This window comes from Mastomys coucha, unplaced genomic scaffold, assembly GCF_008632895.1.
Source record: "Mastomys coucha isolate ucsf_1 unplaced genomic scaffold, UCSF_Mcou_1 pScaffold22, whole genome shotgun sequence".
Lineage (NCBI taxonomy): Eukaryota > Metazoa > Chordata > Mammalia > Rodentia > Muridae > Mastomys > Mastomys coucha.
In genome coordinates this window covers 28,242,203-28,269,713 of record NW_022196905.1, presented here as the reverse complement: position 1 = coordinate 28,269,713, position 27,511 = coordinate 28,242,203, and the positions used below count along the sequence as shown (strand labels likewise).

General features: G+C 39.5%; 1 protein-coding gene across 8 annotated transcripts in view; it reads right to left on the bottom strand.

Moving 5' to 3' along the window:
* Positions 1–27,511, bottom strand: part of Nsd2 (nuclear receptor binding SET domain protein 2) — a 78,305-nt gene that overhangs the window by 39,027 nt on the left and 11,767 nt on the right. For 5 of the 8 annotated variants that reach the window (XM_031341016.1, XM_031341017.1, XM_031341014.1 and 2 more), the window contains 4 exons: positions 13,826–14,448; positions 11,373–11,535; positions 3,937–4,103; positions 2,971–3,453 (listed from right to left, as the gene is read on the bottom strand). In XM_031341016.1, the coding sequence (XP_031196876.1) occupies positions 2,971–3,453; positions 3,937–4,103; positions 11,373–11,535; positions 13,826–14,419 (1,407 nt within the window). In that variant the 5' untranslated portion in view covers positions 14,420–14,448. Of the gene's footprint in view, positions 1–2,970; positions 3,454–3,936; positions 4,104–11,372; positions 11,536–13,825; positions 14,449–26,652; positions 26,687–27,511 lie in introns of all 8 variants that reach the window. The other 3 variants (XM_031341015.1, XM_031341018.1, XM_031341019.1) reach the window with 1 other exon arrangement.

Below are 27,511 nucleotides of genomic sequence, written 5' to 3'. Positions count from 1 at the left end.
GATCCCCTGGAACTGGAATTACAGATAGTTGTACGGCACTATGTGTGTGCTAGGAATTGAATGATGTATCTATTCAGAGTATTATTAAGGTTTTACATTGCAATGGACTTAAACTACTTATAAATGCTGGACACGAAAGTTCTCATTCTGCCATGTCCTTGCACTTGCTGTGCCTCCATTACTATATCCTCACTTTCATAGCTTGAGCTCTGGAAGAGGAGCTAGTGTTCTTAATCACTGAGCCATCTCTATAGCCTCTGTTTAATTTTTAAAAACAATGCCTCACTATGTAGCACAGACTAGCTGCCTGACTCTTCTAGCCAAGTACTAGGACTAAAGGTATGTGCCACCACATTCTGCTTTTGACTGACCTCTGAAAACCACCCATGATTACAGGGCATGGAAGTGGTGCACATCTTTAATCACAACATTCTGGAAGCAAAAGCAAGGAGATCTTTGTGAGTTCTAGGCCAGACAGAGCTACACAATGAGACCCTGTGCCTAAATAAATAAAAAAATAATTTATTCTGTGCGTACCCATAGAGTTCAGATACACTGGTCCCGGGAGGCAGAATTGCAAACATTTGTGAGCCAATTGACAGGGGTGGTAAAAATCCAACTCTGACCCTCTGCATGAACAGTATGGACTCTTAACCACTGATCTACATTTCAAGCCTCAACAAATTTTCTAATACTTAAATAAACCTTCCATTCCCAAGGAAGATGCTATTAGTTCCATTTTGTCCTTTCATTGAGAGGGAAGTGGTCTATGTAGCCCAGGCTATCCTCAAACTCAATCATCCTGTGTCAGTTTCCAAATAGTGATGATAGTACAGCTATGCATTACCACGCCAAGCATGGTTTACAGATTCTTCTACAAGATACTACTCCAATATTTTCTCTGGGAAGACTTCCAAGCTACCATGTAGGGAGAAAAGCAGCATGTTCCATGGTTTTCTTACAATACCCATAACCATTCAGTTAATCAACTCCTTAAATTCCTCATGATCCTGCACCAGGTCATGCTGCCGAACACAAAACAGAGGTTGGTTAAACGCCTATGGATAATATTTGAACAAGAGATATTTTTTCTTTTATTCTTAAATTAGGTATTCAATTTGCATGTTGCATGTGTAGAGGTCAAAGGTCAACTTGGTGAAAATAGTTCTTGTTGAGACCTGCTCCTTTTAACATAGCAGTAGCCATTTTATATTCAGTCTCCATTTTGTTTATAAGGTGAAATTAAGTTCAGGTTCTCAGACTCTATCTCCCAGAAGTAATCATCCATAGCTGACACTAAAGTATGTTACTAATAAGCCAAAAAGGTATGGCTGAATCCCTTGTACCTGTTATCTCAATGTTCTGAAACTCCCTTGTTCAGCACCTGTCCACCACTTCTTACCTCAGTCAGGACCAATCAGCTTAAAGGTTGGCTGATAATACTTTGTCTAGTTACACAAGACTGTTGTACCACTTCACTGCTTGCCTTTGAACTTTTGAACCTGGTTTTTCCTATAAAAAGCCTTCCGGAAGACTGGCTGATTCCACAATTAGGTTTTTCCTTCTTGTGATCTTGAATGTCCAGTATTATGGTATGCATTCAATAAACTAGTCTTGCTTAACTAAGATTGGTGTGCATATGGTTTGCGTAGGTATTTCCAGACCCCAATAGTTCTCTCCTTCTACCAAGTGTATCTCAGAGATCAAACTAGGGTTATCAGTTGGTGAAAATGCCTTAACACACCAAGCCATCTCACTAGTCCAGATGGTATCTATCTCTCTCCTCCCTCTCTCTCTATGTTTTTGGAGGGAGGAGAGTTTCCAGACAGGATGTGTAGTCCTGACTATCCTGGAACTTACTCTGTAGACTAGGCTAGCCTTAAACTCAAAAGACCCATGGGCCTCTGTGTCCCAAGTGCTAGGATTAAAGGTATGTACCTCTACCATCCAGTTTTCTCTTTATTTTTTAAATATATATTTATTTTTATTTGTATGAGTGTTTGCCTGCACACTTGTATGTGCAGCACATATGTGCTTGGTATCAAAAGAGGATATTGGATCCTCAGGAACTGGAGTTATTAGTTGTGAGCCACCATGTGGGTATTGGAATATGAATCCAGAGCCTCTACAAGAGAAGTAAGTGTTCTTAATTATTAAGCCATCTCTTTAGCCCCCAGATACTACTAATTACTGGTGACTTAATATGTATTTGGAATTCTGAACAACAACAACAACAAAAATCCATGAAAGTAAAATTAAAAGAGACATTACAATAGAGATGGCTTCATGACTCACACTATAAAGAGCCTGGTTCGCTAGGCAGTGGTGGACGCCTTTAATCACAGCACTTTGGAGGTAGAGGTAGGCGGACTTCTGAGTTCAAGGCCAGCCCGATCTACAGAGTGAGTTCCAGGACAACAAGGGCTACACAGAGAAACCCTGTCTCAGAAAAAATAAATAAATAAATAAATAGCCTTGGTTCCTTACAATGAAAATGAGACACAGGCACCAATGATATATTTTATGGTAAAAAATAAAAGTACTTAAATACTTTACTCATTTATATGTCACTATACTCTTAAGTATTATAGAAATAAATCTTCAACATACTCGGTGCTAACATCACCATCTTTATAAGTGAGTCATGCCCCATACTGAATGCTTCAAAACAGTTTAAGAGAAAATGCTCACCAAGAGCTGAATGTCAAGGACTAAGCCCAGCTTCCAGCAAAGGGAGGCCCAGTGCAATCCATTTCCCACTTCCCACTCTTGCAACTTTTTATCCACTTTGAAGGAACATGGTGGCAACCAAGCCTGCAAATGGCTGTGTTCCAACAATAACTGTTACATCTAAAAACTAAACTGTGCTTAACCAGTATACTAAGAAACAGGATTCTGCAAAGGGATGCTCATCAAATTTGGAAATCCTATGGCAATGACAAACAAATCAGAACCCATCAGAGTCCTTACCTCATCTCTGTGTTTTTGACAAAAGACTAAAAACTGGGCTGCTGAGTCTCCCTTTCTGCTCCGAGGAGCAGAGCCTGTGGACTTTTTCCTCCCTGCAGGAGAGCTTACTCCTCTCTTAGGTTCAGCCTCTGCCATCTTTGGAGGTGTACTCTTTTCTGTGCCAGGGTCACCTTCTTGGTTCTCAGCAGAACTAGACCTTTTGGCTCTTCGTCTTCTCTTCAGGGGAATATCCCCTTCTCTCATAGACCCAGGGTCTAAAGCAGCTTCTTCACTGGCCCCTGAAGAGTCCACCATTTCTCCCAAAGGTTCTGTAACAATGCCAGCCTCCTTAGCCACTTGAGGGTTGAGGTGCAGTTGGTCCCCCACATAAAGAAAGGTAAATTTGGCTTTCCGCTCCTCTATTGACATGCTAGCAGCTTCCTCAGCTTGGACAATGCCCATTTCCCACTGGGCTCTCAATCTCCCCGAAATAGGTTTCAACAACTGGAAAAAAATAAATTATAAATCTTATTACATAATATAAAAGGTGACTCAATTAAAAACACTTTCATAGTATAAGGAAAAGTTATAAAAATCCAACTTAAACTTTAGATATAACTCAGCTGACAACTATTGTTTCTTTAAACTAGCAATCAACTCTACCTAACAGTTTTAACTAATAGTTTCTATCTCTAAAAGGAAATAAAATCAGAAAATAAATTATTCCTGTGAGTCATCAAATGAGTAAAAGAAAAATCACATACTTGTGTAAAAGTAAGTGACAAATGTAGGCTGAGTGTGTTGGCTTACATTTTTAATTCTAGGGCTAGAAAGGCAGAGGCAGGTGGATCTCTATGCATTCAAGGCCAGGGCTACATAATAAGACCCTACCTCAAAAAAAAAATAAATAAATAAAAAGTAAATGACCAACATAAAAAAAAATCACTTGAAGCAACTATAAGGTCACACTAAAGGAGTGTCTATCACCTTGATTTTCTCAGCTTTCGTGGGTGCCTGCTTGGCACTTTCTTGGCATAATTTTTCAAATTGTTCTTCTCCTTCAAAAGCAACAAGGCTCTTCTCAAATATCCAAGCTCTTTCTGGGGCATCACCAAAGAATTGTACATGATACTGGCGTGCACTTTTTTTCTGACCTATTTTAAAAATAAAAAACATGAACATTAGAATTTGGGGTGAAACTGGGCAAACCTACCATTGCTTTGAAATTACTTTATTTGGTGTTGTTTGTGCTTATTAATCTTGACATGAATTCTACCTTTTTATCCTCAATATACTCCATGCACAAGAAGAAAATCCACTAATCAGAGATACAGAGAAGGTACAAAAGGAGACTGAGAGAAAAAGACACTACATAAAAACCCTTCCTCTTCTCTCTTTCATTATCTTCTTAACGAGATTTTAGACAGGATAAAAGGCTTTTTAGCAGCAGCGCTCGTCCACCAAAGCCAACAGTATCAGTGAAAGGGCAGTACTGGGTTAGACTCAGTAACCCATCCCATTACTAACAACAACAATCTACTTCCAGGAGATCTGATGCCCTCTTCTGGCTACCACAGACACAGTGCTTAAATAAGGGCATTCAACCTAAAGCTTCCTTAAGACCAAAACAGACCCCTCAGATATTTCTTACTGTCACTCTTAGCTGCAGAAAGAAGCAACATCTCTCAGTGCAGCCAGAGGAATGAGCAAAGAGACTACTAAATCCCCAAAAATTCAGATTTTGCTGAGACTGAAGGAGGGATAGATACAGGTAAGCCAGTCAAAAGGTCAGATTTTAGTAACAAGAGGAAAAGAGATCTTTAGCCTTTATCCAAAAAAGAAATAAAACTTCCTGGATAGCTAGAAGACCAGAAAGAAAAACCTGTTCATTACATCTTTAAAGATGCCTCCAGTAAATTGGCTGATGGTGAGTCCAATCCTCTAAAGCAAAGGTGGTCAGGTAGCAAAGGTTTTATGTTCAGTAGCTCTGAATATTATGCTCACACACAAAGCTAACGCAAGGACCCAGGACCAGAAAGTTTCCCACAAAAATCAATCTAAAAATAGTGTTCTAGCCAGGCAGTGGTGGCACAGGCCTTTAATCCCAGCACTTGGGAGGCAGAGGCAGGCGGATTTCTGAGTTCAGGTCAGCCTGGTCTACAAAGTGAGTTCCTACACAGAGAAACCCTGTCTCAAAAAAAAAAAAAAAAAAGTGTTCTAGACAGACTCTCAGGGTAACAAACTTAAACGTGCAAGGTAAAGACACTGAACAGAGAAATATCCTGTTTGCTAGGAAAGGGAGGAAGGTTATTAATTTTTTCTTACTTTTTAGTTATTTTAATATTTTTATTTTATCCTATTTTATTTTATTTTATTTTGAGACAGGATTTCTGTGTGTCGCCCTGGCTGTTCTGTAACCTGCTTTGTAAACCAAGCTAGCTCAAATCCAGAGATCCACTTACCTTTGCTTTGAGAATACTAGGACTAAAGAAGTATGCCACCATACCCTGCTAAGTTTTATTTTTATTATATAATGTATATAATTATTTTGCCTGGACGTATGTCTGGATTCAATTCCCAGTACTCACAACCACCTGTAACTACAGTTCCAGGGGATCCAATGCCCTCTTCTGGCCTCCACAGACATTGCATACACAGTGCTCTCAAACACATTCAAACATTCATACATACTAAATAAATAAATAAATAAAAATAAATGTATGTACACTAAATAAATACATACATATATAAAATTTAAGACCAGAGGCATGGCTCAGTGGTTAAGAGTGCTTGCTGTCCTTGCAGAGAATCAGTTCACAGAACCCACATAGTAACTGATAACTGTCCATAATTCTATATTCAGGGGATGGAGAGTCTCTTTTGGCCCTCTTTATCACTAGATACACACACAATGTACATACACATGCACATATCTTTTTCTAAAGGTGTAGTAGTAGCTAGAAAATGGCTCAGTGGTTGACAGCACTTCTTATTCTTAAAAAGAACCCAAGTTCAGTTATCAGCACCCTCATTTGGTAACTGACTAGTGCCTGTAACTACAGCTGAAGTTTAGAGCACGCGCATACACACACACACACACACACACACACACACACACACACACAGAGCACATACTTGTACAGACATACACACATACATACAAAAATAAATCTTAAAAAAAAGTTTAAGATAAAAAATCTAGAAAAATATTAATATGAGTAGTATTTACTCCTGTAGAAACCTGCAGCATCAATCCAAGAGGTCCCATACCCAAACAACAGACTTTGCAGAGATGAACAGAGAAAAGAATTTATTCAGGCAAGCCTGGTGCTGCTCTTAGGAGGCAAGACAGGCAGTTCTCTGTTAGTTTGAGACCAAATCTGGTCTATACAATGACTCTGTCAGTCATTGAGACACACTGTCTCAAAAAACAAACAAAAAAGCCGTATCTTAAAAAATCAGGTATTGACACAAAACAAACCTATAACCCCAACGCTAATAATGGGACAGGGACAAAGAGGATCACTAGTGTTAGCTGGCAACCTTGCTCAAGGTTGAGTGAGAGAGTTTCTCCAAGGGTGGAGAAAGTAGAGCAAGACATCCTCTTACGGTCTCTGCATACAGGCCTCTGTACCACACATACGGATATAAACATCGTGTGTGTGTGTGTGTGTGTGTGTGTGTGTGTGTGTGTGTGTGTGTGTGTAGCTCATGTATACACACAAAGTCAATATCAGTAAATATTATTTACTGATATCAGTAAAAGTCAAAACAGTAAGTATCTTAAGTAGTAAGTAAAATAAGAGCAAATAGAAACAGGGTCAAACTATGTAGAGCTGGCTGGCCTTGAACTCAGAGAGATTCATTTGTCTCTGCCTCCCAGTCCTGGAGTTAAAGGAGTATACCATCACATCCAGGTATCTTTTCATTTTTTTGTTGATACATATACACACAAACACATACATACACATATACATACATACACATGTGTGTTTTACAGTGCTAGGGATCAAATCCAGGGCCTTAAACATACTAGGCAAATATTTATCACTCAGTACAATTTGATTTGTTTAGAAATATGAAAGCTTGAAAATACCAACATTTAAGAACAGTGATATAGCTACTGTTAAAATATCTATGCTCCTATAGTGAAACCTTGTCTCAAAAAATAAGAACAGTTAATGACAGAAAAGACGATCCTAATACATCAATTGACAAAATAGATTACTATTTTTGTAGCCTGACCCAAAGTTTATAAAATGTTTCTCCTTTAAGATTTATTTATGTATTTTATGTGTTTGGGTGCTCTGTCTACATATATACACACCAGAAGAAACTCCAGTTAAGACTGTATGGTTATAAACAATTATATACAGTTAGCCATGTAGATGGCAGGAACTGAACGGAGGTCCTCTGGAGGAACAACAAGTGCTCTTAACTGCTGAGCCATCTCTTGAGCGCCTACTTTTTTCTTGAGACAAGGTCTCACTATGTATATGTAGCCTTGCCCAGTCTGAAACTTGCTATGCAGACCAGGCTGGCCTCAACTCACAGAGATCTAACTGTCTCAGCCTCCTTGATGATGTAACTAAACACGTGTACCACCCTGCCCAAGTACTTTTCCTTTCAGACAGGAACTCACTGTGTAGCTTAGGCTGACCTCAAATTGCAATCCATTTTTATATAACACCTCCTCAGTACTAGGATTACAGGCATAAACCACCACACCTGGCTTCAATATAATATTTCTGAAGTTCTTTCTTACTTAAAAATGTGTCAGCAGACTGGGCGGTGGTGGCGCACGCCTTTAATCCCAGCACTTGGGAGGCAGAGGCAGGCAGATTTCTGAGTTCGGGGTCAGCCTGGTCTACAAAGTAAGTTCCAGGACAGCCAGGGCTATACAGAGAAACCCTGTCTCAAAAAAACCAAACCAAAACAAAAACAAAAAAACAAAAATGTGTCAGTAGAAGTCTAGAGAAAAAGCACAACAGTTAAGAACATCTGTGTGCTCTTCCCAGCAACCAACAGTAGCTCACAACAATCTGTAATGAGATCTGAAACCCTCTTCTGATGTGCATGAAGACAGAGCACTTGTACAAAATTCATGAATTAGTCTTTTTAAATAGCCAACATAACTTAATTTTCTTTCTTTCTTCTTTCTTTTCTTTTCTTTTTGAGATAGTCTCTATATAGCCCTGGCTGTCCTAGAACTCCCTATGTACACCAAGACCAGGCTGGCCTCAAACTCACAGAGATCTGCCTGCCTCTGCTGGCTTAAAAGGAGTGCACTACCACATGCCCACGTTCCTTTTCTCTCTCATGAGTATATTTAACCTATAAGAATTTTATTTGGAAGGTGACAAGATCACTCAGCAGTTAAGAGTGCTTGCTGTTCTTCCAGAGAACACAAATTCAATTCCTAGGACCCACATGGTGGCTTACAATTACCCACAAAGGGATCTCAAGCCCCTGGCCTCCTAGGTTACTGCACTTACAACCACACAGACAGACAGATAGACAGGCACGCATACACGCAGGCACAGGGACACACATATACTAAAGATAATAAAAGTAACTGGTAGTGGTAACCTACGTCTTGGAAGGCAGAAGTAGGAAGATCTTGTGAGTTTGAGATCCTCCTGGCCCTTTGAGCTAGGGAGAGGTCTGCCCAGAGACTCTCTAGATTCTGTGGAGCCTACTGAATTTACAGTAGCCATTTACACACAGAGCAGAGATCCCACAAGACTACTAAGAGCTAAGTCTGCAAAAGAAGGAAACCTTAAATGCAAGCAAGGCCAGGTATGTATAGAAACAAGAATAAGGCACAGAGAAAGTCACATGGACAAAAGACCACAGAGCTCCAGGAGACAAAGGATAGGCATCAACATGCTTAAGGTTATGATTTAGACCTTGGTGAGACACCAAAGCCCCAAACTAAGTAAAGTAGCAGCTGGCAAAAAAACACAAGTAAAAGATGGCAGATATACTTTCTCAGTAGAGAAAAATATATAAAATTTTTACATTTATTTATTCTGTGTGTGTGTGCTTATGTGCACGCATGTGCACTTCACACTGCAGTTTTTTCCAGCCACCATTTGAGAAACAAACTTCAAACTCAGGTCATCAGGATTGGCAGCAAGTTCCTTTTCACCCACTGAACCATCTTACCATCCCTTGGTAAGAAATTTTAATACAATTCTACATAAATAGACTAAAGATTCCAGGTACTATACTATTCAAATGATACAAAGTCAGAAGATTCACTATTTTGAAAAAGAAGTGGCAGCTCAAACTCCCACACATGGCTGCACCAAGTCTTCATGATGCTCCTTCTCCCTCAAAATAATATACATTTCTTTTAAAAAATATTTATTTATTTTATGTACATGAGGATACTGTAGCTGTACAGATAGTTGTGAACCACCATATGGCTGGCTGCTGGGATTTGAACTCAGGACCTTCAGAAGAGGAGTCTGTGTTCTTAATCGCTGAGCCATCTTTCTAGTCCCCAAGAATATAAATTTCTGATCTGAAAACCTTGAAGTACATCCCAGGGTTCCCAGAGCCCCGTGGGAAGGACTCCTCTCATTCTACAAAATATTAGAATATCAAAAGTCCTATAAGGAGTCAAAGACAAAACCAAACCACAGATTCCTCTCCAGCTACCAGCCCTATAGACTATTAAGTGTATCTCATCACACAGCAAAACACTACACCCTTAGGAAAGAGGCCAAGGCAAGACAGGCATGGCACTCAGGTTTTCCTTATCTTAAGCACATCCCTTCCAGTCCAAACTTGCTAGTACATAGGGCCCTGTCATTCCCTCCAACTACCTGTACACAGCCAGCTAACAAACCTATGTGTGGCATGGGGGCGGCAATACAGTGACCCAGAACCAAATAGGAGCAGGCACACCACTCCTGTCAGACCACAAAACTATGTCCAAAGACCAGGTGGCACATGCTTCAGTATACAACAAAAGGCCATACAAGACTGAGTAGTCAGCAGCAGTTGTGGGCCAGAATATCAACCTTGGACCATCATAGCCATGGTTGTCCACATTTTTGAGGGGTACACATGTCAAGAGCATAAACTTGTCCAGCCTAACTCTATGTAACACACCTTACCTTCTTCAAATCAAATTCAAACTTTACTCTAAAATAACTTTCGAAAGCCAAGCTTGTTAGCATACATCCTAGCACTAGGGGCTGAAGCAAAAGGATCATGAGTTTTATAAGGCCAACCTGAACTACAAGTCTCAATAAATAAATAAATATCACATGATCCTTTACTTTTCCTCCCAAATCACTTTCTGTGGGTTGTTCCTATATAATTAACATACTTATGGGCTAAATTCTCTTTTATTTTTAACTATTTGCTTTGTATCAATAACATATTTTATATATGTTCTTTAGCTGGTTCATGAGCCATTTTATTCAAGTTTTCTAAATCAGATTATCATTTCTAGCTTTCTCCCTGCTTCCCAAGCCTAGTAAAATAAATGGAGATTTTTTTATAATTCAAAGTTAACATATTATCAAATATTAGTCTACAAATAATCACTATTTAAGTAATAATTTTTGTCATAAAACTTGAGGCCAATACAAGGTAAAGAGTGTTTTCCCAGCTAGAGAGATATGGCTCAGTGGTTTAGAGCACTTGTTCTTGCAGAGGACCCAGATTCAGTTCTTAGCACCCACATGGTAGCTCACAACCATATATAATTCCAGTTTAAAAGGAGACAATGACACCTCTTCTGACCTCCACAGGCATCAGGTATGCATGTAGTTGATGACATACATGCAGGAAAAACACACATAAAACATAAATCTAAAAAAAAGTTCTTTTTTTAAAAAAGATATATTTATTTATTTATTTATTTTATGCATACGAGTACACACTGTAGTTGTACAGATAGTTGTGAGCCTTCATCTGGTTGCTGAGAATTGACTTTTCTAGGACCTCTGCTCGCTCTGGTCAACCCTATTCACTCCAGTAGGCCCTGCTCGCTCAGTTCCTGTTCGCTTCGGCCCAAAGATTTATTATTATAAATAAGTACACTGTAGCTGTCTTCAGACACACCAGAAGAAGGCATCATATCTCATTACAGGTAGCTGTGCATCACCATGTGGTTGCAGGGATTTGAACTCAGGACCTTCAGAAAAGCAGTCAGTGCTCTTACCCACTAAGCAGTCTCACCAGCCATAAAAAAAAATTATTCTTAAAAGTTATTCACCTGTTAGTACCAGTTCAATCAGATAAACCCTATATTTAGGAAATGGATATGTCATATCTGAACCAATCACCCACTTTAAGCAAAGCTATAAAAGTAGCTAGTAAGATAGCAAAGCATGGGAAAGAAACACACAAATTAGAAAGATTTGGTGCAGAAGAAGAAGATGGAAAGAATCCAAATTTAGTACCTTTAAGTTTGGTATGATTGTGAAGGAGTGGGTCAGCAGAAACCATGCAAGGCCACCAAGGATAACCTGACACTTTGGACCACACCAAATCACCAACGTTGTATTTTAATAAGAGATCTCTGTCTCTGCCGGTATTTGGACAGGACTCCTTCTTAACTGGAATCTATAAGTGAACAACAAAAGATAAATATTAACATTTAGTAATTACCCTTAAATTCAACCTTCTATCTCTAAAAGAACAAGTATTAATCAGAAGTTTAAAATAAGAAGTCTAAAGCTTTAAAACATAGGAGAGGACTGGGGTATAATTCACTGGAAGAGCACTTGTCTTCATGCTTAGGGGCCTGATCTTCAGAGAATGCTTCCCTTATGTATTTTAGATTTCACCTTCAATATCAATTACATCTCACAATTGCTTTCTCTCATTCTCACCTAAAGCATGATTATAAGACCAGACAGACAGCAAGTTCTCAATACTACTTAGTTGGTGCTTTATTCACAGAACCCTCAAAACATTTTGCCCCCTACCCTGGCCACACACGTTATCTGATAGTTGGTCTTTGAGAACATTTATCTCAATCAACATATCCACCTCCTATACTGAAGCAGGGGCCCTAGTCCCACCATTAGTGTAGAGTTAAGTATTTGCACCTATCATGTTCAAAGCTCTCTTAAGCTCAGCTTCTCCATCTCTGGAACATGGGCAAATTGAACATCCTCTCTTAGGGTCATTCCTCCTCTTGTTGCATAATTACTCACAAATCTCATTGGCTGTTACAGATTTGTAAGCACAGTAGTGTAGACTACTCGAGATTCATATTATACCTTCAAGAGAGGTTAGCTTAAATGACTGCACAGCATTTCAGTATTACTTCACTGTAGAGTAATTCACTGCTCTCTACTTTAAGTGGAGAGCAATTTTAATCAAATCAAGGGGCAAAACTAGGAAAAAAGTCCAGTCTGTGACAATCATGTTCAGGCTTCTTCAAAAAATTGTGAAAGCATTAAGGTTCACTACATCTACAAACATGCCCAAAAACCTCTAAACCAGCCCAGGTTATTATACTGTTCCTTTAAAATTTTTACCTTTGGGCAGCCATGGTAGTGCAAACTTTTAATCCCAAATTCTAGCACTTATGAAGCAGAGACGGGCAGATATCTATGACTTCCAAGTCGGGGCCACATAGTGAAACCATACCCCACTCCCCATCAAAAAAGGAAAAACAAAGATTTACCTTTGGAATTCTATTAGCAAAAAGAAACAGCTCCTCAAAACCACTACTTTTAAACCCTAAAAGTACTTCATGGTTTTAAGGATTTCAAGGAAATTTCAACTGTTCTTTGTAATTCTAAACAAAATTTCACAACTACAATTTTAAACAAAATACTCCAACTTTCACAATGCCAACAATTCTTTTGAATTTCAACTTACCTGTCTTGAGTTTTCTCAGTAAACCTCTGGCTGCAACTAAAGGTCAAAATACCTAGTACTCTCGAGGTCCTCAGACTGAACCAGCAGGGATCTGCTTGGTGCCCTATTTCTTCCTAGCAAGACCAAGGTCACTTAGCTGTTTTACATGATCTATACTCACTCAAGTGTCAGGACCATCCTGCACATCACTTTTATGACACTGGTGACATAAACCATCTAACAAAATGATAACCACATATTCTTCCACCTGAAGTGAGGGCTTTTCCTTCTCAGCCTTTGATGAATGAATCAGCACATGCCTGCTTATAGACAAAGTGCTGGGTTCTACACTAAAACCCAAAAACAGGAAGGTGTGTGACATAGTCTGACTGTCAAGGAAGCAGCCAGTTACTAAACCACTTGGCTGAAAAGACCACTGAGTAGACAGTGGCATACGTAGAAAGCATGACAGCACTTCTCCATTGCATAGCTCTGCTCCATCATTCAATAGACAGCACAGACTTAGTAAGTTTATGTATCTCAACTGAGCAGGTAGCCTAAAAATACGTGAAAGATGGAACCCATAAAAACAGTAGAACTAGTAAGGTCATGAAAACAGACCTAGATTCAGAAATTATTATTCTTGTTGTTTCCAGACAGGGTCTTATTGGCAACCCTGGCTGGCCTTGAACTCAGAGGTCTGCCTACCTCTGTCTCTTAAGTGCTGGGATCAAAGGTGTAGACCAACACATCTAGCCTTTTTAGTCACTTTAATCCTGAATGGTTAACCTCACTAGGCTTCTCAAGTGGCACAACTTGTGGCTGTGGTACCTAATGTTCAGATATTTGGAAGCCCAACAACCAACCAGGGGCCAAGCCTCAGTCAGTAGCACCTGCACAGGACCAAGGCAAAACAGCAACTGTGACCACCAGGGTGGTTGCCCATCTTTTCCACCTACTGTCATACATTTTAAGGTATTCTACATAGGTCTCATGCACACCATTAACTGTCATATAACCCAACAGAATCCTTCACAAATACCTTTTTATCTGCAGGACTTGAGATCTTAGACACTAAAGCTGCTTCCACAAGGCCCTGCTCCAGTAAAGAGTCATATTTTATGTTCCTCTTCCTGTTCCTCCTAGTCTTATCTGATTTTTGTCCATTTTCTTCTGACTGAGACACATCAGCAGCGCCATCACCACAAATTGAAGATTCAAAGAGAGGTTTCCCATTCATGTATGTTTTGGTGATTTTCAGTTTAATTTCTGGAGAGCCATTTTTGATAGGAGTAGTGTTGGGTGGTGTCCCAATTCCTTTTACTTCCTGGGACTCAAAACACAATTTAGTATCATGAGCACCAGGTTCTCCATTAAACACACAAGAAGTAAGATCTTTCAACTTCTCTGCTGGGAGAAAGGGGAGCGCATCATGGCCATTAAACTTCTGCATGACCCCCTCCTGTAGGCTGTTAGAAAGTTGAGCTTTGCTGAGGAATACAGAACACTCGTGATTCACTTCACAGTTCTGAGTCTTTCCATTTGCACTGCCAAGGATTTCTGGTGCCTGCTTCATCTTCATGCACTTTACAACCTTCTGAACAGAAAGAGGACTTTTTCTGATGCTAAATTCCATCCAGCCTAGATGCTTTGGTTCTTAGAACACTACAGCATTAAAAAAAAAATAAAACAAAAGAAGAAAAAAAGCAACATATTACATTTTAAACCTAGGATAGGTATGTCAGTATCTCTAGTTTTGTTGTTAGGTTTTATTCAGTTTTGTCTTTTGAGACAATTTACAATGTTTTATATAATTTAGTATGTAGAAAGTAATTTTAATATCGCAAAATAACACACTGAAAAGACGACAAGGAGTCATTAGTAAAAGGGAAAATAGTTGGGCAGGTAGACCACCAAAACCAACACGGCAGGATGCCTGATTTAAGAGTTTAACTTGTGGACTAAAGTGGCAGCTCATTGTTAAGAGCACTTACTGGTTTTGCAGAGGACCCAGTTTCAGTTCCCAGCAACTACATGGTGGCTCACAACCACCCCCAACTCAAGTTGCGAGAGTCTAACATTCCCCATCTGGCCTCCACAGACACTAGGCACACTTGCAGTATATAAATACACAGGCAAAATACCCATATACATTTTAAAAATTAAAATAATTAAAAATTACGACAGAGAAGCCGATATTATTAAAAAGTCTATACGTTGCCATACCAAAATAGGGTAGAAAATCACCTGTCTGGAGCCTTTCTGGGCCACAGAGTAAATTCAAAACACTCCCAGCTAACTTAGTGACACTCTATCTCAAAGTAAAAAGTACAGCGAGTTAGGGATGTGTTCAGTACTAGGGTAACTGCATATATGCACCAAGCCCTGGTTCAATCCCAAGTATTAAGGAAAATAAAAGGGAGCAGGAAGAAAGTGGAAATTTTATAGCTAAGAAATACTGTCTAAAAATAAAAATGCCAATGGATGGTCTTTTTTAAATATATGATTTATGTGCACCAGTGTTTTACACGTGTGTGTGTGTGTGTGTGTGTGTGTGTGTGTGTATGCGTTTGTGTGTGCGCGCGTGCACAGACGTGCACCACAGGAGTCCGGCACCCATAAGGACCAGAAGGCAGTACTGGATCTCACAGAATTGGAATTAAGGATCATTGTGAATGCTAAATCGCAACCAAGGTACTCAAGGTACAACAATGAGCAAATGTTCTTAACCACTGAGCAATCTCTCTAATCCCTTAACAAAATGCCTTAATGGCACACCAGAAGCCATCTGTGGTGGTGTATGCCTTTAGTCCCAGTACTTAGGAGTCAGAGGCAGGATGATCTCTCTGAGTTCAAGGCCAGCCTGGTCTACAGATATTCTCAATTTTAGTAATATATTATATTATTCATGTATATGTCTGTGTGTGTATATGTTGTGTATTGCAGAGGCCATAAGACGTCAGATCTCCTGGAACTCAAACTCAGGTACTCTAGACGAACAGTGCTCACCCTTAACCATTGAGCAATCTGTCCAGTCTATAGAGTTTCAAGGTCAGTCTGAACTACAAAGAGACCCCCTCTCAAAAACAAAAAATTTAAAGCACATTTGAGAAGAGTCAAACAAACAAACAAACAAACAAACAAACAAAAACTGAAACTAGATTAAAAATATCCAAAAACAAGGAAAAAATTAGAAGTGAGAATATAGTTTCACCACGCTGTGGAACAAAAACATAAAGTCTGTATTCCACCCAGAAAGTAGAGGATGAAGCAGAAAAAAAGACTTTGAGGGTCAGGAGGGGGGGATATTTCCCAATTTAGTGAAACAAACTAACAGTCAGCTTAGCAAATCCCAAGCATGAAAAAAAATACAAGGAACTCATACCAAAGCACATAATTCAAACTGCTAAAAACCAAAGAAAGAAAAAAAATCTAAAAATAAATACATAAGTAAATAAATGTCACTTATCAGACTCAATTAAGTCCAGGCTACATTAAGTTCAAGGCCATCCTAAGTTACATAGAAAGTACCTTTCAAACAATAAGAGCTTAGGCTGGAGAGATGGCTCAGTAGGTATGAAAATTTACTGGGGGCTAGAGATGGCTCAGCTGTTAAGAGCACTAGCTACTCTTCCAGAGGACTCAGGTTCAATTCCCAGCACCCATACACTGGTTCACAACTACCTGGAACTCAAGTTCCTAGGGACCCAACGACCCTCTCTTTTAACCTCTGGAGACATCAGGTGCACATAGTGGTATGTTTTGTGGTACAAAACATAGATGGAGGCAAAACACGCATACACATAAAATAAAACAAATCTTTTTCAAAGTTAAAAAAAAAAAAGTGTGTGCAGCTCTTCCAGAGGATCCAAAACTCAGTTCCTGACACCTACACTGGGCAGCTCACAATTTATAATTACAGCTCCAGAGAGATCTGATTTGGGAAGATCTGATATCTCCAGCCTCCAGGGGTACCTGCATTCACATTCATCAACCCATACAGACACATACACATAGTAAATATAAAATAAATCTTTAAAAAGAATAATAAATAGATAAATCAAAGGCTGGAGGATATAGCTCACTAGTCGGGTATTTGTCTAACATGTACAATGTTCTAGATTCAATCTACAACAAAACTTTAAAATATCCATTTAAATACAGAAAAGTAATACAGATTGTGACTTAGCAGAAACCAATGCCAGGGGCTGAAGAGATGATTCAGAGGTTAAATGCAAATGCACTGACTGTTCTTCCAGAGGATCCAGGATTCAATTGCCAGCACTCACATGGAGGCTCTCAATATTTACTACAGTCCTAGAGTATCTAACATCCTCTACTAACATCCTTTATTTGTTTTGTTTTGTTTTTTTGAGACAGGGTTTCTCTGTGTAGCCCTGACTACCCTGAAATTCTCTCTGCAGACCAGGTTGGCCTCAAACTCAAAGGGTTCGAATGCCTCTGCCTCCTGATTAATCCCAGCCAGGGCTCTTCTGGAATTAAAAGCATGTACCAGCACCACCTGGCAATTTTATTTTTTTAATTAAAAAAAAGAAACAAAGACCAGAGTCAGTGTATGAAAAGAAAAACAAACTGTCAACTTTTCATATAGAAAAAAATATCCTCCAAGAATAATAGCCAAATACATGGAGAAATACAAACTAAAAGTTGTTAGCAGCAGGCATATAAGAAATTCTTTAAAGGGAGCTGGGTGGGCTACAGAAATAGCTCATCCAGTAAAAGCACTTCAGAACTTGTCCTCTGACCTTGACATAGACCTATAGATACATCTAAAATACAGAAACAATGACAATAAAAAATTTTTTTCTGAAGTTCAAGTTGAGAACAAGGGATAGTAATAGTAGTACAGGCCTTTAATTCTGATCCTGGGACTTAGGTGGAAACAGGCAGATTTATGTAACTTCCGTGTCAGCCTGATCTACATAGTAAGTTCCAGTCAGGTCTACATAATGAGATTCTGACAGAAATAATTCATTAAAATTAAAACAATATAAATGTGTTTATTCCCACAATCCCTCCCGCGCCCCCAACAGAATCTTCCTATTTAGCCCTAGCTTTAAACTAACTATGTAGGCCAAGCTGACTCTGAAGTCACAGAAATCCCACCTGGCTTTTTAAAATTTGGTTGTTTTGGTTTTTTACACTGCCAGGGATTGAAACCAGGACTTCATACATACTAGGTAAATCTTCTACCACTGAGCTACACCCACAAGCTGGTATGTACACATTTAAATAGTCAAAATGGCAAGGTTTAAACATACATTTTAATTGGAAGTAAACAAAGGAAGACTGCTCTCAAAGAGCTTAAATCTTAAAGAGAATTTTTCTTAAGAAGTCAAGAAAGAATGGGAGAAAGGCAATTTTCAAAGGGATGGCCAATAAAGGAAACTTGGCACTCAGATTAAGAGCGTCCTAAGCTCTGAGAAAATTAAACAGGACTCCAGATTACCACTGAAACTTCAGAGCATGAAAGGTAAGAAAATCTTTATTACTAACAACCCAAAAGAATAAGTTAGGATGGAATTACTAAATGGCTCTAATTTAGTAATTAGAGTGCTCAGTTTAAGAACTCTTACCTAGCATGTCCAAGACCCTATATTCCACAGATCTCCAAGATCAATTTTGAAAGGAGAAAAATGAGTTGCTGGAAGACTGTGAGACTCAGCAGATAAAAGTGATTAGCAATCAACAACAAAACAGGCCCACCTATCTAAATTCAATCCCTGGAACACACATAAAGTTGGAAGAGAGAATACACAAGAATTGTCCTCTGTGAAGAAAAAAATAACTTCTTTACTAGAACTTTATGCCCAGCTAAAATATTATGCCCATGCAAAGATGAAGGGAATATACCAAATGTGCAGCCGAAGGGAGCTTTACACACGGCCCTTTCACAAAATGCTAGGAGGAACGTACTTTAACCAGATTATAAACCCAGAAGGAAAGATCAATCTGCAAAAGTGAGGAGAGCTGGTAATTCTAAAGAAATTTTTGTATTTTAAGATTTACTTTTATTTTTAATTACATATGCATGTGGGGGTAGGCCTGTGCATATGTGAGTGAGGTGCCTGCAGAGTTCAGAGAAGGGCAATGGATTCCTTGAAGCTTGAGTTAGTTACAGGAGTGTTTAGTAGTGGTGTGAGAAACCAACCTTACGTCTTCTGCCAAGAGCAGGAAGTGCTCTTAATTGTTGAGCCATGTCTCTGATCCTCCAATAGGACCTCCAACCTTGTACCTGAGTCCAAGTCCAAGCACCCATATATGATGGCTTGCAGCCATCTGGAACTTTACTTCCAGGGGATCCAGTAGCCTCTTCTGGCTTCAGTGGGCACCAGACACACATGCAGAAAAAATACTCATACACTTAAATAAAAACACTGAAAAGGGGTTTTAAGAAATGAGACGTGGAGCTAAAGAGATGGATCAGTGGGGCTAGGCTACTTATTACTCTTGCAGAGGACCAGGGTTCAGTTTCCAAGATCCACATAAAGATTCACAACTGTCATTAACTCCAGTTCCCAGAAATTTGACATTGTTTGGCTTTGTGGGTCATGTACTGTCTTTTATTGAAATATGTCTCTTATTATATATACTCCCTGATTGTCTCAGAATTACGTAGACCAGGCTGGCTCAAACTCACAGGAATTCTGCCTCTTCCTGCCAAGTGCAGGGATTAAAGGGAATTCTACATATCTGGCTTACAACAGAAGATGCAACCCAGCACTTGGGAAGCAGAAGCAGATGGACCTCTGAGTTCAAGACCAGTCTGGTCTTACAGAGCAAGTTCCAGGACAGCAAGAACTTCACAGAGACTGTCTTGAAAAACCAAACCAGGAAAAAAAAATGAACAACAACAAAAATAATGGGAGGGGTACAGCTCTGGATTTGGCTCAGTAACTAAGAACACATACTACTCTTGCAGAGGATCTGAGTTCAGTTGCCAGCATACACATCAGCCAGCTCACCACTTACCAAAGACCCTAACATCTCCAGGTACAGACATACATATAATTTAAAGTAATAAAAGTAAAAATTTAAAAGGACTGAAGTACTTGGATAAGCCTTGGGGGGCACAGGGCACGGGGGGTTGGGGAGGAGAAACTGACACGAAAGACTCTCCTGACTGCATAGCATTCATGAACTCATAGCAGCTGTGGTTACCTGGGTGGACCCTTCAACATTTCATCATGGGTGTTGGAGAAGCTCATGAGGATCCACCTCTCCTAAGAGACTACTGTAAGCTAATGGTTGTTGGAGAAGGTGTATCATTTTCTTAAATGATATGTTGATGCTACTAACCACAGATACATACAGTGTGTCATCCACACATATACCCAAAATGAAATTATGAAAAGAACTCAGAAAGTAGAGTTTCAGCAGGAAAGAGAGGTGGTTGAACAAGTATGAAAGATAAAAATTCATTATTTTTAAAGGACCAAGTTTAAAAAGGACTAAAATTCATTATGAATGTTTAAAATTGTCAAAGATTTTATTGTATAATTTCACCTACATAAAATTTCCCAAATATGCAAATGCATAGAGACAGATAATAGAGTGGATTAAAGAAATGAGATGAGGTTAGCAAGGGAAGTGACTTAGTAGTTTTTTACAAAGATAGTGTCTAGGAATTAGTGATTATGATTACACAATACTGAATATACTAAAAACCACTCAGCCAGAAGAAGCACATACCTATTAGTCTAAGCACTAGCTGGGAAAGACTGATACAGGAGGCGAGTTCAAGGTGAGCCTGGGCAACATAGCAAGTTCAAAGCCATCATATAAATGTTGAAACTCTGCCTCAAAAGACAAAAATGATGGCAGGAGAGATGGCTCAGCATTTAAGAATCCTGGTTGCTCCTCTGGAGGACCCAGAGTTGGATTCCCAGTACCTACATGACAACTTATAACTGTTTTAAACTGCAGTTTCAGGAGATCCAATACCTTCTTATGGCCTCAATGGACAAAAGACACACACAGGTACATAAACATGCATAAGTGCAAAATAGCTGTGCACATTAAAAAATTAATTTAAAGAAATCTAAATAACCAAGTATGGTGAGACACATCTTTAGTCCTATCCCTTGATGGGCAGAGGCAGACAGCTCTCTGAGTTTGAGGGGTAGCTTTGTCTACATACTGAGTTCCAGGCCAGTCAAAGCTCAAAACAAATAAAAACAAAATTTAAAAATACAAAAGAAAAGATAAAAACAATATGGCAAAAGTGGTGCCAGGACAGCTCTAATGCTAGCTTTCAAAAAAACTGCAGGAGGTAGGATATGATTCAGTTCAATCCTCAACACAAGAAAAAAAGAGGGACAGAAGAATAAAACAAAATAAAAGGCCTACAGGTTTCATTTTCTCCTTCATGAAATCAGCCACCATGTTATAAGGAAATCCAAGCAAACTTATTCAACAGTTCATATTGGTGGAAAACAAGACAATGGCTAATCATCTCTCGAGTTCCCAGCTAAGAGTCAGTACCAACAAGCTTGTCACATATGGCTAGTATCTCAAGAGAACAGTTAACAAGAAAATCCTGTAAACAATGTCCCAATCACAAAACTATAAGCTTAATGTGGCAGTATATACCTGTAACCCCAGTACTCAGGGGCATACAGGAGGATGATTAATTTGAGGTCACCCTAAACTACATAGCAAGACTGTCTCAAAAAAGAACAACAAAGAAAGCTGGGCATGGGGGCATACAACTTTAATCCCAGCACTTGGGAGGAAGTTTGAGGACTGCCTGGTCTGGTTATACAGTAAACCCTGTCTCACAGGCAAACAAAGGGACAGTGAAGAACAACTGTAAACAAATGTCATCTTTTTGCTGGCTCTAAGGTTCATTACCAAACCATCACAATATTGTAAAGAAATGGGAGGTGGAGAGAGATGAAAGATAAATCTTCATAATCTCCTATAGACAGAACTTAATATATAACATGTAAATTTGAGAAATTCCTTTATGGTGTAGAATTGGAGTTTAATATTGCTATTTTAATACTAATTGAAGCCATTTAGGCTTAAGAAAAAGGGATCTGGGCATAGAGGCACACACCTTTAACCCCAGCACTCAGGAGACAGAGGCAAGTGGATCTCTGGGAATTGGATGCCAGCCTGGTCTACACAGTGAGTCCCAGGACAGTCAGGGCTACATAGAAAGACACTGTCTCCAAACTCAGAAAAAGAAAAAAAGGCACCTTCAACACCTATGAGCATTGACAGCACGGGTGTAAGCTTCTCTAACAGAGTAACCTAATGTCAAAGTTTTTAAATTGACAGCATAAGCAACAGATGAAAGCAAATCTGTCTTGGTAATAGGCAGAGTAAAAGGCCCATGCTCTTAATTTCATAACAACTGGTCTTTAGTGTATATCTTTTTGTTTGATAAAGTAAAAGGTGATGTAGAAATAATACCTAAACATTCTGGCTAATTTGATTATACATTTCCTTCTATTTTTCAGTTATTATATAAATTTTCTTAAAGTATTGTGACTCTAAACACTTAAATATAATCAGGCTTTCTATTTCATCATCACGATGTACAATTTTCAGAATGATGTGTCCAGAATTTTCACATTCTTGACAGTAAGAATTACATGAACACTAGGCTGGATCTCACAATTCAATTCTTCTCTGTCCTGTGCTCATCGTTACTATGCTGGAGAACTAACAATCAAAAGGAGTACCAGGACTAGGAGGAACTGGCTCCAGGATCACCACAGATTGCAGAGAAGAGAAGCTGAGAGTGAATACCAAGAATTTTACAGCAAGCAACCTATGAGAACAAGGCAATACTCATGGAAGACAAAGTCATCACAGAACCAGGCTGGAGAAGCCAGCAGCTCACTCAAAACCTCCAGTGTAGGGAAAAGGACTTTGTATTTTTCTTTATTCCTATCTTCATCTCCCAAGTGTTGAGATTACAGGCATGTGCCACTACTTACCTAGCTAAAGAACAGAAGAAAATTGAGTCATTTGTAGAGAGAATCTCTTGTGTACAGTGTTCAAGCACCACCTGTCAATTAAAGGCTGATGGCCTGTTAGTAAAAGACAAGACATAGAAGGTAGGTGTTCTAGTAGAGAGATAAGAACTCTAGGAGACAGTCAAGCTCAGGAAGATTCACCCCCGGAACTCTGTTGAGATGGACACATGAAACTGAGGAGAGGTAACCAGCCATGTGGCAGACATAGAACAATTTAAACAGATTAAATAAGTTACAAGCTAGTCGGGGAACAAGCCTAGCAAAAGGCCATAAGCATTAATTCATAAATAATAAGCTTCAAAGTAGTTATTCTGGATCTGGAGTTCAGGTGGAAAAACTCATAGATACAATCATTATTTACTATTTTAGAGAGGGTCTCTGTCATTATTCTAACTTGATAAACTTGTGAAACTTGTGAATTGTCTTGAAGGCTCATTAGAAGTAAAAGTTTTTTGAGTAGGACCTTGTCCTTGGTTCTACATATCTACCTCCAAATGAGTCTTAGAGGCTCCTTTGGCTGAGCATGATCTGACAGTGGCCACCTGAGGTGATAGTAAAGTGCTTGCAATACAAGTTTAAGAACCTGAGTTCAACCATGCTGTGGTGGTGTACAACTTTAATCCCCACACTCAGGAGCCAGAAGCAGGTAGATGGATCTTAAGGCCAGCCTGAGAGCAAGTTCCAAGACAACCAGGACTACACAGAGAAACCCTGTCTTGAGGGGCGATGGGGGAGGAAGGGAAGGAGGGGGGGCAGGAAGGAACCTGAGCTCAGATTCCTAGAATTCAAGGAAACCTAAATGCAGTAGCACTTCTTCTAAATGGGATCACATTTGTAATCCCAGCACTTCTTTCTACACTGAGATTGGAGGCAGAAATAAAAGAATCTCCAGAAGCTTGTAAGCCACTAGCCTGGTGTACACAGAAGCAAACAAGAGACTCTCAAATAAGGTAGAAGGTGAGGACCAACACCTGGATCTGTCCTCTGATTTCCATATGCTTGCTGTGGCATATATACACCTTACATACCCATAACAACAATTAAAGAAAATGAGGCTATAACTGAAAAGGATGTATATAGGGGAGGGGTTTATTGGGAGAAAAGAGGAATGATGTAATTATAATCTCAATTTTTTAAAATTATTTAAAAAAATAGTAATGGGGTCCGCGAGGTATAGCTCAGTGGTAGAGAACCTGTCTAACATGCATAAGACTCAGCTTCCATTACCTGCACAAACAATAGTAATGGTCCAAAAACCCACAGCAAGGCCCTGGTTTGATCTCCAGTAGACACCTGCTTCTGCTTCTTTACTGAGTTAGTCCACTAACTTATAGAGATCCCTGAGAGATCACAGCATAATAGTAATGGAGAAACAGATTTGGGGTTAGACTCACAAGATAGATACCAATCGTAAAGGCACTAGTATTTATTTCAAATGAATTTTAAATTGGGCATGGTAGCTCACTCGTATGATCCCAGCACTCAGGAGGCAAAGGCAGAGGAATCTCTTTGAGTTTGAGGCCAGCCTGGGCTACATATTGAATTATAGAACAGCCAAGGATACATACTGAGACCATGACTCAAAAAAAAAAAAAAAAAAAAAAAGGAAAATAAGTGTGGTTATTATATACATACAATCTCAGCTCAGAACTTTCAAGGTAGAGCAGGATAGAGACAAAAGGATCCCAGATTTAGGCCAGCAGACTAGAGTACATGAGATCCTCTCACAAAAAAGCAAAACGACTACAGAAGGAAAATGAAGGGAAGGGAATTTCCCTACATGCACCTTTTTTAGTCTCATTTGTAGACTTAGATTTTTTTCATAACCTGCTTTTAATAAGGGTACTCAAAACACCACATGAGTCTGCATCCCATGACTTGTCCAGACACTTCTGCTTCCACTGAAATACATTTCTCTCTCTCTCTCTTTTTTTTTTTTTTTTTTTGTTTTTCAAGACAGGGTTTCTCTGTGTGGCCCTGGCTGTCCTGGAACTCACTCTGTAGACCAGGCTGGCCTCCAACTCAGAAATCCGCCTGCCTCTGGCTCCCAAGTGCTGGGATTAAAGGCGTGTGCCACCACTGCTGGGCTTCTCTTTGATTTTTATAGTAAGTTGCCAGGTATTAGACAAGCTTCTCACTCTCATGACAGTTGACACTTAGCTTGGGCTACTATGTGAGTGAACAGGAACAAATAAGCAACAAGAAGCAGACAGAGGAGAAATGCCCCCAAGGACCCTCTGGTCAGACACCAGACAGTGCTTGGCAGTATCAAAGTCATATTTAAACGAAACACTAAGGTTCTAAGTTGGCCACATTCCTCTTTGCCACCAGACAAGTTTCTTTTGTGATCTGGGCAGAAGGTGTGTCACTTTTCCTTTAGCCCACATGTACTGCACTAACTCATTTCTAGGGACACAAGTGAGAGCACAAGGCAAGTGCCCTACCTCACAGAGCTTCCACACAAGTTGAAAAGGCAAGAAGAAAACAAATGAGGTCATTACTGCAATAGTGGGGGTGGAAGGGAGGAGAACAGCTTAAAAGAATAAAGAGAGCAAAAGAACACAATTTTATTCACTTTTATGTGTATGGGTGTTTTGCCTGCATGTGTATCTGTGAACCACCTGAAGGCCTGATGCTCACAGAGGCCAAAAAGGGTATCATCAGATCTCCTAGAACCAGTCAACTGTGAGGTCAAGCCAGTGCTGGGAACTGAACCTCTGTCTTCTAAAAGAGAAGGCAATGTTCTTTAAGCACTGAGCCACCTCTTCAGTCACATAATTTTTTGGTTTTGTTTGGTTTGGGGTTTTTTTTTGTTTTGTTTTAAAGATTTATTTATTTATTTTATGTGTATGAGTACACTGTAGATGTACAGATGGCCATGAGCCATCATGTGGCTGCTGGGAATTGAACTCAGGGCGGCCCGGCTGACTCCAGTGTAATACACTGTAGCTGTCTTCAGACGCACCAGAAGAGGGCGTCAGATCTTATTACAGGTGGTTGTGAGCCATCATGTAGTTGCTGGGATCCAAACTCAGGACCTTTGGAAGAGCAGTCTTACCCACTGAGCCATCTCGCAAGCCCTTGGTTTGGGTTTTGAGACAGAGTTTCCCTGTGTAGCCCTGGCTGTCCTGGAACTCACTCTGTAGACCAGGCTGGCCGAGAATTCAAAGATCCACCTGCCTCTGCCTCCAGAGTGCTAGGATTAAAGGCATGTGCCCCCATCACCCGGCTTAACCACATAATTTCTTAAAGATTTGAGTGTTCGCCTCATATATGTGAAACATATATATGCTTGATGCAAGCAGAAGCCAAGAGAGTCAGATCCCCTAGATCTAGTTACAGACAGTTGAGAACTACTGTATGTGTGCTAAGAACCAAAACCGGGTCCTCACCAAGGGCATAAGTACTTGCCACCTCTCAAGCCCCACAGATCATTTTAAGATTTACTTTTATTAATGTGTGTATTGAATACACTTATCTCATCACTCTCTGCCTATTCTGAGGTAAGAGTATCTTCTCAAACCCTAGGCTCATGACTAAACTAGGCTAGAAGCCAACAAGCTCCAGCAATCCTCCTATCTCCACCCACCTCAGCAAAGAGGTGCAGGCATTTGCAGGAAATGCTCAGTTTAGTATGTAGATGTTAGGATCCAAACTCCAGTCCTCAAGATTGTGGAGCAAACACTCTTAATCACTGAGTTATCACTCTAACCCAGAAGTACAAGTTTAAATGAAGGTCTTAATGTGAGCTTGAGAAAATGGTATTTAAGCAAAAGAACCCAACAAATTGTTATTTCTCAGTTGTTTTCACAAGCTCTAAACTAGTCAATGTAAATGTTTAATAACATAATACTTTTACCTAGATAGTGAAAGATACTTCCATCCATTTGACTCTATCAAGAAAAAGACAGAAAAAAAACTTCAGTCACCACTGAGATTACTTCCTTATTTCATCAACCCAAAAAACATACCTTAACAGTTTTACTCTCCAGTGTTTCATACGATAAGGGCTAGAAAGTTGGTTCCATGGTTAAAAGTACTTGTTCTTGAAAAGGACCCAGGTTTAATTCCCAGCACCCATATGAAGGCTCACTACCTCCATGGGCACCAGGAATAAATGTAGTACACAGACATAACATCAGACAAAAACATTCATACATATTTAAAAAAGAACAACAAAAAACAAAAACATGAACTGGGCATAGTGGTGCATGCCTTTAATCCTAACATTTTGGAAAGCAGGTGGATCTCTGAGTTTGAGGCCAGCCTGATTTACAGAGTGAATTCCAGGATAGCTATATAGCAACTCCTTGTCTCAAGAAAACCAAAAATAAAATAAAATTACTTTCCTATTTAAACCTCATTTCTCCATATTATAGTCACAATACCAGTTAATCATTATCACTATCTTTTACCAGGTCTAACATTGCAATCTCCTAACAAGCTTATCAAAACCTTTTAGGTATCAGAACTATAGCCTGCTAGACCACAGAAGCTGGGCCACACTCCAGAGCTCATGTCTCAGTGACAGTCTAGGATGGAACTGAGGAGTCTGTATTACTAATCAGTTCTTAAGTAGACTGATACTGTTTGAGAACCACAGGTTCAGAATATGGTACAACAACAGACCCAAACATTTGTTACATAGCTCTCACTGAAGGACTTCCTTCTTGTTCATGGTCCACATCCATTTACTTCCAATAAAAACCAGGAAAACG